This window comes from Protomyctophum parallelum (genome assembly GCF_964188405.1).
Source record: "Protomyctophum parallelum genome assembly, chromosome: 11".
Taxonomy (NCBI): domain Eukaryota; kingdom Metazoa; phylum Chordata; class Actinopteri; order Myctophiformes; family Myctophidae; genus Protomyctophum; species Protomyctophum parallelum.
In genome coordinates, this window is record NC_139707.1 from 36,150,264 (window position 1) to 36,165,628 (window position 15,365).

The following is a 15,365-nucleotide window of genomic DNA, read 5'->3' on the forward strand; positions in this document are numbered from 1 at the left end:
TGTCTCCGCAGTCTGATTGGACGTCTTTGGTCACCTTAAATCTCTGGCCCATACCCAGGCCCCCCCCCGCCTCCGAGTAGTTCTCTATTCAGAGCGGAGCCGGCAGGGGGTCGGCGGCGCCATTCCTGTCTTGTCCATTCCGGACATTTGGGGGTTGGCTGGAGCCACATATGTAGGGGCTTGGTGTGGGACTATGTGAGGTTCGGTCTCGGCCCAACACCGGAGCGATTTACAGTTCCCTGAGCCTGCTTGCCGTGACAAAAGGCGTTGTTGACTTGCCACGTTGTGTTTCAAGCCACCTCCTTCCCCCCCCCCCCAGGGTTTGTTGTGCGTCTCTTAGCGGCTGTTAACTGCTGGGAGGTCCTCCGGTGAGGAAATAGGTCATCATCTCTCCTTTGCCCTTGACCGTGACCACACCTCTGTACTCCAGGGTGTAGTTGTAGGAGCTCAGTACCTGGTACAGGTCCGTGGTGACCTAGAGCAGAGGGGAAGGACATGGTTAAAGGGATTGTGACATCAAACTTTTTTTGTGTGTAATTCTTCTTAATTTCTTTAGGTTTTCTGAGCTCAATTGCACCCCAAAAAACGGAACTTTTAACATTCAGTAGATTTGCTGTGGTTTTCTGGCTCAAACAGGTGCTCTGAGTTTCCTGCTGTTTGTGATGTAAGAGACAGAAAATCTATTATGTCAATGGGACTTGCCAGCAGATGTCACTGTTTTCACTGTTTTGCCTGTTTTCATTGCAGCTCAGAAAGACTTCCAAACCCCAGAGAAAGCTCCAGACCACAGGAAATCCACTGAATGTTCAAAGTTCAGGTTTTTTGGATGTAATTGAGGTCATAACACCTGAAAGAAAAACAAAAAATAAATATAAATGAAAATGAATGTCATGAAACCTTCAAAGAGAGCACCATGTGCTATTAGATAAAACACATCCAGAGATTAAACACCTGGCGTCTCTATTTTGGCATTCATATGCAGGGAAAAAAAGAACAATCATTTTAAAATAAGCTAAATCTTTCAACTTCATTCAAAAACAGTTGATGTATTTGAATGGTCAAGCAGGTTGTGAGCTTGTTTGGCTATTTTTAAACAGCCAATGTATAAAATAGGGCGGTTACCATGACCACTGCTGTCTTCAACACACATAATTCTCAACCAACATTATGTATGTATTGGGGATTACACAATTTGGGGCCAGACAGTGTCACAGTTCAAGATGGTCACACGCAGCGACGTTTTGCACTACTATATGCCGAATTCAAGTGGACTCGGCCCCAGACTTTAATTTTTTTCTCCTTGGAAATAAAAAAACGTCTGGGTTTCCGAGGCTATAGGAGTGGTTGCACCACTCAAAAACGTTTTTCTCCTCTCCAAGCGAAGACCCTCTCTCACCTGGATCCTCTCCGGTACACCGGTGCTGTCCATGCGGCTGGCCACGTTGACCGTGTTGCCCCAGATGTCGTACTGAGGTTTCCGAGCTCCGATCACGCCGGCCACCACCGGGCCGATGTTCAGACCTGTAGAAAAGAGGCGACACACACACACACACACACACACACACACACACACACACACACACACACACACACACACAGGCATGTACAGTTTGGGTCATTTCTGATACTTCTGTGACCGCGGAGAGCCGAAGGTCGGTTTCTCAGTGGATTTATATCATCTATGAAGGTTAAGACACAAATTGCCCCTCGCAATAAATGTGAGCAAAATTAGCGAGAGCTCCCCAAATCCATGTAACCCAGCCATTCTGCAGTGGGACTCTATACTTTCCCTGAACACTAATAGAGAATCCCGTTCATTTTCCTCATAGACTTTTCAAAACGTATTTATTTAAAGACCTTTTAAGCCTCGTACAAAGCCAACTCGAGTTGTAACAAATCATGACAACAAACAAACAAAGAAATAGAAAGAAGAAAATAACGCTTTTTTGTTGTTTTTCTTCTTTGTAATTATTTGTTTGGTCCAAAATATTGTGTTTATTGTCATGATTTGTCACAACTCGAGTTGGCTTTGTCCGCGGCATAACCGTCTTTAAATAAAAACTTTTTGAAATGTCTATGGGAAAAATGCATTGGGATTCATTTCCTGGGACTGGCATCGTCATGAAAGGGGGTGGGACTGCGACGCTCTACAAAAGGGCTGAAATTCAACAAAATATAATGAACTTAATTCAATGAACCCAGAAACTGGGTTTCCGGGACCTGGGGTTAGAATTGCCCGATGCGACATGGAAGACCACTTTGAGTCTAGTTCAGTTCCTCAATCTGTGCTAGACATCTCGGGGTTGATTTAGGACTTCTATTTTACTTACTTCTATATTACTAATCTAATTACAGTATTATGATCTGGGGGCGTGTGGTATGTCATATTGCAATTTTGGGCATGTTAAGAAGCGCTTTTGACACCCCGCGGAGTGCGCAAAACGGCCTTGAATTAGTCATGGGTGTGTTTAAGGCGTGTTTGAGACGTACCCAATCAACATGTCCGTACTATTCTATTTACCAGTCAGCTGATGTCACATACGGAATGCGCACTTTGGGGATCGTGGTATTACATTTCTTCAGGCTGGCACCATAGAAGACATGACATGACTTTGTCACATTTGGGTTAATTATTCCTATTGCACTGCATGCTATCACCTTTATGCCTCAAAAGAACAGACCCACCTATACCTTTCAGATCGGAATGGAACTGCGAGTAGATATAGATAGCAGCATGGCAAATTGGCAATCCATGCGTAATGTTCCCAGAATCGTCTAACCCCCGAACATGCAAGTTCGTTTGATATTGTTTAATTCGATAACGATAGAACCATGTACCATACAGCGAATGAAAGCAAGATTCCTAAGGAATATGGAGATTTTTACATTTAATAAAACGGTTGAGAAATGAGAGAACCATGAGTGTTTATAGGCTAATATCAACGTTTTTTTATGAAAGACAAACGGGCTGTGAACTTGAAGAGCTCAATCACCATCCCGACACGGAAGAAATATAGCCTAGTGCATGCATGTATATGCACTGTTGCACTTGCACACAGTAGCCTACACACGCTCTTTATTTGTTTCTATTGAAAAACACCAGTAAAATAACGTTTATTATATTTTATTTCATTCAAGTCACGACGAAGGAATGAGTTGAATGCGTGCTGCGTAATGCTGTGGCCCCGATGGTATGGTCTTCGCTGAGTTCGCTCGTAGCATTTTATTGAAGAAGACTTGAATCGGGTGTGATACAGCATATGAAAGCAAACTTCCCACGGATTATGGAGATGTTTTTATTTATTTTTAAGGTTGAGAAATGAAAGAATTATGGCCGTTTCTAATCTCAACATTTAAAAAAAAAAAAGACGCAAAACGAGGCTGTTGCCATGTCTCATAGAAACAAGTAAATAGGTCTATAAAAATAAGCGCATATAACAGGGGTCTGTAACCTATTTTAAATGAAGTGCCATGTTTTTATTTTCTAGATAGTGAGTCTGCCATATCCAGATTAATTTTTAATGACACCACATTAAAATAAAAAAACATATTTTGATTGTCCACAAATATAAAGTTCTTCCTTCTTTTTAAATATGTTCTTGCACATTGTTATAATGATCATTATATATATATCCCCCTGCAGTCAGAGTTCATAGTTTTAATGAATGAATGTGATGCATTGTGAGCTGGTATAGATCTGCTATTTTCAAAAGTAATCTTGGATTTTTTTTATTTAATTTTTGGATTAGCCGTCCTTAGTTGGGCAAATGCATTCATCTGGGGATCCTTGACATGGGAATGTGCTGTGTGAGGATCACTGGTTTAAACAACATTAGGAGAAAAGCCCAAATAACCACTTTAGAAACAAGAAAAGCAACCACAAAATAGTACAACTACCAATATTTACAAGCAACTTTACAGAAAAATAAGCCGCTTATAATAAACAGACATGGCAACACTCTACCAGCCTTCCAGAGCCGCTCAAGTGTAAAATCAAACAGTGCTTGTTGCGTTTATGAGGTGGTCAGACCCACGTCTAATCGTTATGCGCTGAGTGTCTTTAGGTCAAGGGGCTTAATAGCAAATTGCGCAAAGCGAAAATAATTAACATATGGACACTCCCACAATGCTAAAATATTCAGGAACGCGGTAAGCCATAATGTGTGTGCGTTCAACACGGGCCAGTGCGTTCAACACGGGCCGATATGCCTTTCATAATACGAATGTGCGCAGAGCGAGGCCAATTTATGTATTTCCATTGGTAAAACGCACCTTCAAAATCTACCCACTCGTCTCATCACACGTCTCATCCAAAGTAAGTTCATTCGTCAAGGTTCATTACACTAGCGCAAGACCAGCACAGATATGTCCAGATATTAGTGATGCATGTGATGTAGAGTGACAACCCGCTGCTGGCCTGTCACTTAATGTTTCGGTCATGCCCCAGGTTAGTGGGTTTCTGAACAGATATATTTATTTTAAATCCTACTCTGATATATTGGGTGTATCCATCCATCCCACCCAACCCGCTAACGGCCCTATTTGGTGTTCCCCCCAGGGACTAATATTCCTCCATACCTTAAGAGAATAATCTCTTTTACTTCTCTTTTAGCCAGACGTCTTCTACTCCTCAAATAGAAACAGGTTTCCCCATGCACCTAAACACAACGGATGGATAAAGGACGTGCTATTCTACCTTATAAGCTTGAAAAGATTAGATTCTCCACTTAATGGTTGCCATGAGAACTTTCCAGCAAACATGGACGCCCTTTGTGGACCCATGTAAAAACATAATAGATAATCAATGAATGTTTATGTTGCTGAGTTTCACGGCTCACCTATCTTCATCTTGAAGTTGTTGAAGGAGTGCTCGTTGATGTACTTCATCTGGTCCATGAGCCTCATGGCGTAGTCGGCCAGGGCGCGGATGTGCGTGCGGCCCGCCTTGTCGTACGTGGAGTCGTTGAGGCCCGAGGCCGCCATGTAGGTGGAGCCGATGGTCTTGATCTTCTCCAGCTGCCGGAACTGGTCCTCGCTGATGATCTAATGGGGGGAGCGGGGGAGGGGGGGGGGGGGGGGAGATATTGTGAGGACACACACGGACGGCGCAGGCCTAAATATTAACCCATTTCGACCCGAGAACGATTCTACTTAATGTCTTCTGAATCCTGACCGTTTTCTGAAAAACATCATGTTTCTAGGTCAGTCAGTCAAACATTTTCATGTCAAGGACCCCCAAGATTATATGTAATTGGCCGCCCGCCCAAAATTATAATTAGATTCTAATGTAATCCTGGGCGCTACACTTGAGGAGTCCAAGGGGAGAGTTTCCCCGGTTGGACGTATAGCGCGTGGAAGGAACACGTTATTCCGACCAGTTCCTTTCCCATCCATCAGGCGCCCCGGCTTGGCTGGCCAGGGGGAGGCAGTTCAGAGACCAGGATTACTGCATGTTTTTTTATGTGAGGGTATACCTACCCTAGGAGAACATGCAAACTCCATGCGGAAATGTTGTTCTTTTGTAAGTTAATACTTCATTATGTCAAACTCAAGGCCCGGGGGCCAAATCAGGCCCGTGAATGAATTATCTTTGGCCTGCGGGATGATATTTAATTAGTATTAGAATTGGCCCTCTGGTATATTGCACGGACCACCATAATACTACAAGTCCCACAATGCACTGCGAGTGCATTGTCACGTATCGCGGGCCCGCAAGCGCAAGCATGCGTCTTCTCTTCACTATTGATCAGCAGTGAAAGTATATCACTTGTGGTCAACTTTCAGCTACCCCTCTCCCCAAAAATGGCCCTAGTGTTGAAACACAGTCCGGCCCCTCGACTTGTACCAATTTCTTTATTTTGGCCCACTGTGTATTTGAGTTTGACATCCCTGCCCTACTTCATTGTGCCACGGTGTCACTCAAACATGTTCAGAAACAGCTAGAAATACCCTGACTACAAAGCATGGCATTAACATAACATTAAACGTTGAAATATGAAAACGCAAGCTCTGACAACAGCAACAATGTGCATCATGAGGCATTCAGGGTGTTTCCCTCTTCCCGTTCCTTTTCTCTCACCTCGTCGAAGTCGGCGATGATCTCGTTGAGCAGCCGGAGGCACTCCACGCCCTCGTTGTTGGCCTCCAGCTCCACGTAGAACTCGGAGAAGTTGCTGATGGAGGCGAACATGACCGCCACGCACTCGCACGACTGGTAGTACAGCTCGTCGTTGCGCCGCTCGCGCTGCAGGAAGTGCGCCGCCACGTCCTTGGGCAGGATGTTGTGGAGGAGGCGGCGGTTGTACGCCTGGAGCTCCTCCATCTCCTCCTTCTCCTCCGTGGCCTGGTTGGTTGGTGGGAAAAGTACTCAATTTGTTTGACCTGAGATTAGATTCTAAAAATGTCTTGTTTTCTACATCCTGACAGTTTTCTGAAAAAGCTGTTTCTATGTCAGTCCTTAAATTTTTCTAAAATAGCAGACCTACAAGCTCGTAGCGTGCCACTCGGTGGCGCGCTATGAGCTTGTAGATCTGCTATTTTTCAATAGCTAAAGCATAGCATAATGCTAACACCAAAAGGGGTTCCCGCCCAAAATGGGTTAAGTACTAAAAGTAAAAGTACTCATTGTGCAGATTGAGCTTGTAGATCGGCTATTTTCAAATGGCCGAAATGTACAGGGTTGAAGTGGTTAATGTATGTTTTCTAATCAATCAACTATAGTAACTTTTCAAATAACTGTAGTGGAGTAAAAGTACAAATGTTGTCTCTAAGATGTAGTGGAGTAGAAGTAAAAGTATTGGAAATTGGAAATACTCAAGTAAAGTACAAATACCTCAAAATTGTACTAAGTACAGTACTTAAGTAAACGTACTTAGTTACTTTCCACCATTGGCAGTGTGTGGGGAAAGCACTAAAAATGTTTTCTTTGTAAAAGCAAGTTGTACTGAGAAGATTGATGTGTTAATTATATAAATGTGGTATAATTGTTGAGAGGCAATCTTTGGAGTTTTTGTAGTCAGGAATCCATTGAGATGTACTTAAAAGGGAAGCCCAGAGAATAGAGAGGCTGTCACTTTTAATGAAAGGTTCTTAGATCCTATAACAAAAAATGGTTTGTGCACGCACACGCACGCACGGCGTGTGTGCGCGTGCATCGCACACACGCACACACACTCACAAGAGCACTGCTGCACCTTAGAAGCTAGAGGCAGTGATGAACTAAGGAATACATACTGTGTACTGTACAGTGTACAGTACACGCACACACACACACACACACACACCTGCAACTTCCAGAGAAAGTCCAACCGGGCTGTGGACTCCACCTGCTGGGCGTGAAGATATAGGGCCAGGACAAACACCGTGATGACCACTGGAGTCATGATCTTTAGGGAAACCTTGGAGTCCACCTCACAGCTGAGTTCATATCACCCACCCACGCGGCACACACACGCACACGCACACGCACGCACACGCACACGCACACACAGACACACACACACACACACACACACACACACACAATATGAACTTTTCAGGAAATACATATATGTTTTTTGAACACCACAATACTACCTCATCAAAGTTGGTACAGTGACTTTATACAATTGTTAGATATTATCATCACAGGTTTTGACCATTAACGTGGAGCTTTTTCAATACTATGAAACCCACACAGACGTACGGTAAAGGGTTCTCAATAGCACTGATTTATTTTTATTTATTTTTGGGAAAAAAAGTGTGTGGTTTCTGCCCTGGCAGCAACGATATGAAAAATAAGCTTCCATTATTTCATTCTCCAGCAATACCAAGGTTAGCGATAAGAAGACATCCACTAAATCATTTTAAATTATCATTTTTTGGGGCATTTGTATTGTTTATTTGATAGGAGCGGAGAGATAGGAACCAGCTGGTTGAGACACCACTTATCGTCAGGACACCCGATAAATGCCGACTCGTGTTGTTAATTACCAGGCTGCATGTCGTTAGCTAATTGTGTAATGAGGAAGTTAGCTTAATCAGATGGTGCTAATGTCTAATAATTTACACTTACTGTAGTACAGTACCTTTGTAAGGTGGACAAATTGTGTTGGCACCCAAAAACAGAGTACCGGTAACATCAAGTCAAACCGTTACAACATGAAGACAAGAGCAATGTCCACCGCCTAGATTACCCCATGGCTACTACAACTCCTGATTAAGCCTCAAAGTCGACTGGTGGACAAAGGACCTCTTTAGTCTGACGTTATTATATTATATGCTATTGATGGGACACCATATCTCCTTCCCGAAGGTAGCAACCTATATAACAAAAGAAGAATCCGTCTACTAGCACCGAAGGATCTTAGGTGGCGAAGGAAGTAGATTCTTTGCTTTGTTTTCTTACACACACGATTCAATCTGATCTTTCCATAACAACATATGGTCTATCTATTACTACTCCTAGGTATTTGTACGAACATACCTGGTTGATCGGTTCACCATGAATAGTAATGGGGGATCTGTGTGTCTCTGGTGGTGTACCAAAAACAATCTCTTCTGTCTTTTTTTGTGTTAATGATGAGAGCGTTGTTATCACTCCATTCAACCATCTTATTTACTCTGGGTTGGTGCAGTCCAGGATCACCGGAAACTATCTCTGGGTTACTTTAGTAACCTCAGTTTATCAAGCGAATCGAGCGAGAGAATCGCCTAAGGGTGGCGCCATTTCCATGGTGCCAACACAGAATAAATCCATATACTCACGAAACAATACTGATTGGGTCGTGCAGCTGTCTGTCACGACTGTGGCTGCAAGCTCCGCCCAGAGCCTATAAAGCAGCGCACAGCCGGAAGACGTCATTCCTATCAACCAGTCCTTTTTCTGTGCTCTTTCTAAGCAAGAAGGGTAGTAAGGGCGATTCTCTCGCTCGATTCGCTTGATAAACTGAGGTTACTAAAGTAACCCAGAGTTTATCTAAGCTCATCTCGCTCAAGAATCGCCTAAGGGTGTACATAAACCCCCCGTATCACTACCACCAGTTGAAAAGGAGGCCCGACCCGGGATCCCTCCCCCAGCAGTCCCCTGCCCGTGGGGAGAAGGAAAGGCAAGGAGGCTATCTGGACCACAGGCCCAGTAGACAAGAACCTATCCAAGGAGCTAGCCAGCGTAGACTGTCTAAGCACTCAGACGCGGGCTGATGGTACCCCATCTTATATGCCCTAGGATCTATCTCCTGAAGTGCGCGTGTGTGACCGTTGTTCCCAACTGTCCCATCACATAGCGGCAGCTCCCGGAACGGCGTGAGCAATTCCAAAAGATGCCACGTCCAAGTTGTAGTACGTGGCGAAAGTCGAAGGGGACGACCAACTCGCCGCCGTACACACATCCTGAAGTGAGGCTCCCTTTGCAAGGGCCCAGGATGCAGACATGCCCCTCGTAGAGTGAGCCCGCAAACCCTCCGGGGGTTGTGCTCCTCTTTCGGCATAAGTCAACTGTATGGCTTCCACAACCCATTGTGAAAGTCTCACCTCGGTTATGGGAGTCCCTCTTCTCTGAGGGTCCCATGCAACAAACAACTGACTGCCCTTCCTAAAGGCAGCAGTCCTGTTCACATACAGTTTCAGTGCCCTGACAGGACAGAGACTGTTCAGTCTCTCGTCCTCCGCCGATGCGAACGGGGGCGGGTGGAAAGCCGCCAAATCTACCGGAGCACATCCGGAAGGAAAATTCTTAGGCAGGAACGACAGGTTCGGCCTGAGCGAAAACCCTGTTATCGTTCCCACTGAACCTCATGCAGCTTGAGCTCACTGAGAGCGCATGCATGTCACTAGATCGCTTCGCTGTAGCCAAGGCGACCAGCAGGGCGGTCTTTAGTGAGAGAAATTTCAAACCCACTGTGTCCAGTGGTTCGAAGGGGGCTCTTGACAGAGCGTGTAGCACCAAGCTAAGGATCTAGATACCGGCCGAGCACGCCTGACACCCCTCATGAACTGACGAATCAATAAGTTCTCACTTATTGGTCTGTTGTCCATACCCACATGGTAGGCCGAACGGCCGCCAGGTTGAGTTTGACCGAGGAGTTCCCCAAGTTTCTATCCAACAATTCCTGCAGGAAGGTTAGGATAAGAACCACCGAGGCTTGAAAAGGAACCACCCGTTCCGGCCTCGCAGCACACCAGCGCACAAACACGTTTCAAGCCGTGTTGTACCGCTGTCTAGTTGAAGGGGCCCTGGCTCCCAAAATCGTCCCAATGACTCTAGGGGGCAAGCCCGTGGCTACTAGGGTCGACCCTTCACCGGCCATACCCAGAGATCTAGGTCCTGCGGGCGCGGGTGGAATATCTCGTGACCCGCCTGGGTAAGCAGATCCCTCCATAGAGGGAGCTGCCAGGGCCGGTCGTAGAGGAGGGGACAGATGTCCTGCCTCCAGGATCCTCGGGCTGGCGCCACTAGGAGCACGCTCGAGCCCTGAACCCTCACCCTGGCTAAGGTGAAGGGAATCAACTCCAGTGGAGGAAAAGCATAGAGTAGGCCCTGAGGCCACCGATGTGCCATCGCGTCCAGTCCCAATGGGAGCAGTCAGGGAGAAGAAGAGTGGACACTCCTCGTTCCCGCCTGCAGCGAACAGGTCTGCCACCGGTGTCCCGAACCTGTCCCAGATCTGTTCCACTACACCCGGGTGTAGGGACCAGTTGCTGTAGCGGAGGGGACCTCTGGACAACAGGTCTGCACCCGCGTTCAGAAGTCCCGGGACGTGGCAGGCTGTCAGTGACAGAAGACGTCTGTCGCACCAAGTCGAAAGCCTGTATGCCAACGTGTGCAGGCGTAGGGACCTCAGTCCACCCTGCCTGTTGATGTAGCACATCGTTGTCGTGTTGTCGGTACGGACGAGGACATGACAACCCCGTATGAGCGGCTCGAACGCTTGCAGCGCGAGGAAGACCGCTAGGAGTTCCAGATAATTGATGTGGGCGGACCTCAAGGTTCCATCCCATATCCCTCTGGCTGACCTGCCTTCGTGGGTGGCCCCCCACCCACTCAGGCTCGCGTCCGTAGTGACGACCTTCCTGGTCAACGGTAGACCAAGGGGGACTCCCTCCGTCAGGATCCGTCTGTCCGACCACCATCTCAGGGCGAGCGTGCATTCCCCGGGGATTGTCACTCGCCGCGAGATGAATCTGGTGGGCACCCGTAGAGACCTCAAACAGCGCTGAAAGGGTCTCATGTGGAGTCTGCCCAACCGCACCGGAGAGATGGCCGATGCCATCAGTCCCGCCATACGTAGGCAGATCCTGAGTGGCAGTCTGTGTCCTCTCTGGAACAGGGCCACGCACTTCAGGAAGGCGTCGATCCTCTCCGGGCTCAACCGAGCCGTGAAGGAGACTGAATCCAGTGCTTTGCCTATGAAGTTGATCGACTGGGCGGGCACCATAACACTCTTCTCGTGATTTATGGTGAACCCTAGGGAGGACATATGGGACACCACCCGAGTGGTGTTCCACAGTGCCTCCTGTGGCGAGCCCGCACTCAGAAGCCAGTCGTCGATGTAGCTTGCTACACGTAGACCTCGTCGCCGCAGAGGGGCCAGAGCCGTCTCGGTGCACGGTTGACGAACACCCTGGGGCTCAGGGACATCCCAGAGGGGAGAACCGTGTACTCGTACACCTTCCCCTTGAAACCGAACCTCAGGAACTTCCTGTGAGGTGGGTAGATAGGGATGTGAAAGTAGGCGTCTTTCAGGTCTATAGATGTGAACCAGTCGTTCAGGCGTATAGAGCGCACAAGAGACTTGGCTGTCAGCATCTTGAAGCGGAAGGACTTGAGGTACCGATTGAGAGCTCGTAGGTCCATGATTGGACGTAGCCCCCCCCCCCTTCTTCTTGACCAGGAAGTAGCGTGAGTAAGACCCGCTGCGACTCTGGCTCAGGGGTACCTCTCTGACAGCCTTCTTCTCCAGCAGAGTTGATCTCCTGCTGGAGAACCTGACCCGCCTCACCGCGTGCATCGGAGTAGAGGACTTCTCCGAATGCAGGGGGTCTCATAGCGAACTGGAGCCTGTAACCTCTCGCTATGGTGCGGAGAACCCAAGGAGACGCTCCGCACAGTTCCCACTGTGTCAGGCGACGCGCAAGGGGGTTCTCCATCGCCAGGGGAGCGCGTCGTCGCGCAGGGCTGGCGCCCCCTGGTGGACCAGAGAAAATTTCGGCATGACCCGTCCTGCCAGTGGCGTTTAGGCCCGCCACAAGGCCAAGGTCCCGCCCCACTGTCGGAGAGCCCGGGGGCTACTCCTGGCAGTGGGTTCATGTCCCCCCGATGTTGTTGTCGTTGTTTTTGTTTTAATGGCGTGAAGGCCTTCATTACAGGAAATAAAACAGGTACAACATTGGAAACAACAACATGTCGATGATCGGCTGCACCCGTGGTGATGCTCCGCATCGTGAGCCCCCGCCTCTTCCTGGGCGGTCTGAGTGTGAGAAGAACACTCGAATCCAGGCTCGGGGGGGGGAGGGGAGACGTCTGGTCTCGTCTCCCCTGGGATGGGGACGGTGTCACTTGCTCTGTGGCTCCCCACGGCCTCTGCCCTGGCCTCGTCTGGGGCCATGGGGCGGGCGGCCGTGGCCACGCCCAGCCGGGCGTCTGTCACGGTTGGGGGTGTCGGCTGAGGCACCGGACGGTGCCAGCTGGCCTCCTGCCCTCTCCTGGTGGGGCTTGGAGCCAGAGCGGCCACCCCTACCACCGCTGGTGTGTTGGGGTTGGCGTGCGGAGGGAGCTCTTGGAGGAGCTCGCTGTCCGTCGTCCACCTTGAAAAGCAGCCTATCTAGAATGCTAAGCATGCTAGGGTGGCATCGGCCATCCAACGAGGTTGCTACTCCCGACCTCGAAAAGGTTAGCTAAACAGCTAAACAACCCTAGCTTCACAATGTACATACCTGTAATGTTGAGGGAAGCAGTCGGTAGTCGAGGGTCGCTGGGGAACCACGTCGAGTGAGACTCGTGCCTTTGGCCGCTGCGTGAAGTAGTAGCAGCGGTAGTTGTCGGTGAAGGCCTAGGACTGCATCCGACATCTCGTTGTCGCAACCACCCGGCTCGGGGGAGCCTCGTCGGTGGGCCGATGAGATCCCGCTGGAGGGAGAGCAGCACCCAGAGCCAGCCGGCGAGGCCTGGCTGATGTCTTGGGTCTGGCTCCACAGGCCTGTTTACCAGTGTGGTGAAGAGCGTGTGGAGCTTGTTGTTGGCGGTCCGAGCCGCCTTCCTGGCAGGGGAGGAGCCCAGGGAGGACTCGTCATGGTGTCTCTGAGACGCGTCAAGGTTGAGGGGTCTGGAGAGAGAGGACGAGGTGGTGGGCCTAGGCCTCGAGGTTTGGGGCTGGTCGGGACAGCCGGGCTCGGAGGTGTCGACCAGGGACCTGTCTTGGTGACTCTTGACGCGTGAGATGCGTCAGCTTTTCTCCCCGTCTGCGAAGCAGAAGCAGCAGGGGTAGAGACCAGAGGTCTCGAGAGCCTGGCGAGCATGCTCTAGACCCAGGCAAACCATGCAGCGAGAGTGACTGTCCTCAGGGGACAGCAGGTTGCTGCATTTGCATGAGAAAATTCCCGGTGGCGTTCCTCCTCGGGAACCCGGGAGGGCTGTTGTCACCCCTGCTGAAGGTCCTCCTGGGTCTGGTTGTGCTGTGTAGCGTCACCGCCAGTAGCCATGTTGCCTAGTGTAGTTTTCCAACTGTACACTGAGGTGTAATAAGGCTAGAAAACTAACCAGGGTCTTCCGACACAGGGAAGAGTCTTGTAGGTCAAGCACAGTTGTAGCTTAAAGAAGGAACCAGCAGTTCAAGACATTGTAGAAGCACTTCTCCTTTAAGTTATAATATAAAATTATAAAAGAAGAAGGTGGTGGAGTAGAAGAGTAGGACTCGTGGTGCTCCACTGAAAATCAGCTGTCTAAACAGAGAGGACCACGTTGTGAAACTGTGGTGGCCAGAGAGGCTGTTTAGTTGCGTGAAAGAAAGGCGCCGGACTACGGGAAGGCCGCAAAGCCTGGGGCTCGTGTAGCGCGGCCGTCGGGCTGGTGCTGTTTAGGTCTGATGACACAGAGCGATGCGGCGGTTCGTTGGGTAGTGCGGGTTGCGTAGAGCAGGCCCGTGGCCTTCGATAGCAAAAACAACCGTGCCAAAAGGAAGCTAGAGAAGCTGTAGTCAACGCCTGACGGCTGGAAACTAGCTAGTGTCTAGCGGAGCTAAAAGGCTATAGCTGCGTTAGCGGGAGCTAGCTAACCTAGGAAGGCTAGCGAAGCTGCGGCTGGATAGCAAGCTAGCGTCGTAACCCGGCTACGGTGGTTGCTTGTTGTTGGTGACGCTAAAATCAACGCCTAGCGGCAGAGGATTAGCTAGAAACACCGGTAGCAAGCGAAACAGCGTTGCAGCTTGCTGCTTATGCGGGTTGTCTGTTGCCAGGGTTCTGTTGAAGTTGCGACTGAAACATACCCACTGAGGGTCCTCCTGGGTCTGGTTGTGCTGTGTAGCGTCACCGCCAGTAGCCATGTTGCCTAGTTTAGTTTTCCAACTGTCCACTGAGGTGTAGTAAAGGCTAGAAAACTAACCAGGGTCTTCCGACACATGGAAGAGTCTTGTAGGTCAAGCGCAGTGTAGACGCAGCTAGAAATATATATATACATATATAAAAAAAAAATATATATATATAATAAACATATTTAATACATGTTAAATGTATATCCAATATATTTAATAAATAGCTACAGGACCACAACAACAAACCATAGATTGCATATTACATATATAATATATACATATATATATATATATATATAATAAACATAATACAAACAGTAGCTAGAGGCAACAGGAGTAGCAACAGGAGTAGCCGCTAGAGGAGGCTAGAGGTAGCTAGAAAGGCTGCTAAAAGCAGCTAGCTAGTAGCTAGGGTCTTCTACCAATCTAGCCGTGGGCCGTGAGGCCGTATGGAAGCCTGTGATCGCGTGGAGCGGGGGCTTCCGAGCCGACGGGGTCTTGCGACACAACGTAGTGAGAAAGAGCGTGGTTCAGCGCGGGCTGAGGGAGTCTGTAAAACTGCGTGGTAGCTAGTAGGGTCCCTAACAGTTTTCGAGGCTTTAGCAGCAGAGAAAACAAGGGAAAACAGAGCTAACAAGCTGGGGTTGCAAAACGGAGGCTTAACAACTCACCGTAGCAGAGCAGCGCAGGTTGACGTCCGCGGATCGCTTCTTTCCGACGAGCGGCTGTCTCGTCCATTGTCGGCTGGCTCTTGTCCAAGGGCCAGGCAAAGCTTCGCGGCTAACGTGAGGTCTTCCGACGCTGGTTAGGCTAAGCGAAGAGCTAAGCTAGCGTTTGTCAACGCTAATAGAGCTATGTTCA

At 48.8% G+C, this 15,365-nt stretch overlaps 1 protein-coding gene across 1 annotated transcript in view; it reads right to left on the bottom strand.

Moving 5' to 3' along the window:
• Positions 1 to 327: 327 nt before the first annotated feature.
• The window catches only part of adcy5 (adenylate cyclase 5), a 113,400-nt gene continuing 98,362 nt past the window's right edge, over positions 328 to 15,365 (bottom strand). Inside the window, exons 17-21 of the mRNA XM_083776081.1 lie at positions 7,284 to 7,416; positions 6,080 to 6,343; positions 4,839 to 5,043; positions 1,397 to 1,521; positions 328 to 475 (exon numbers count right to left, since the gene is read on the bottom strand). Of these exons, the coding sequence (XP_083632207.1) occupies positions 347 to 475; positions 1,397 to 1,521; positions 4,839 to 5,043; positions 6,080 to 6,343; positions 7,284 to 7,416 (856 nt within the window). The 3' untranslated portion in view covers positions 328 to 346. The remainder of the gene's footprint in view (positions 476 to 1,396; positions 1,522 to 4,838; positions 5,044 to 6,079; positions 6,344 to 7,283; positions 7,417 to 15,365) is intronic.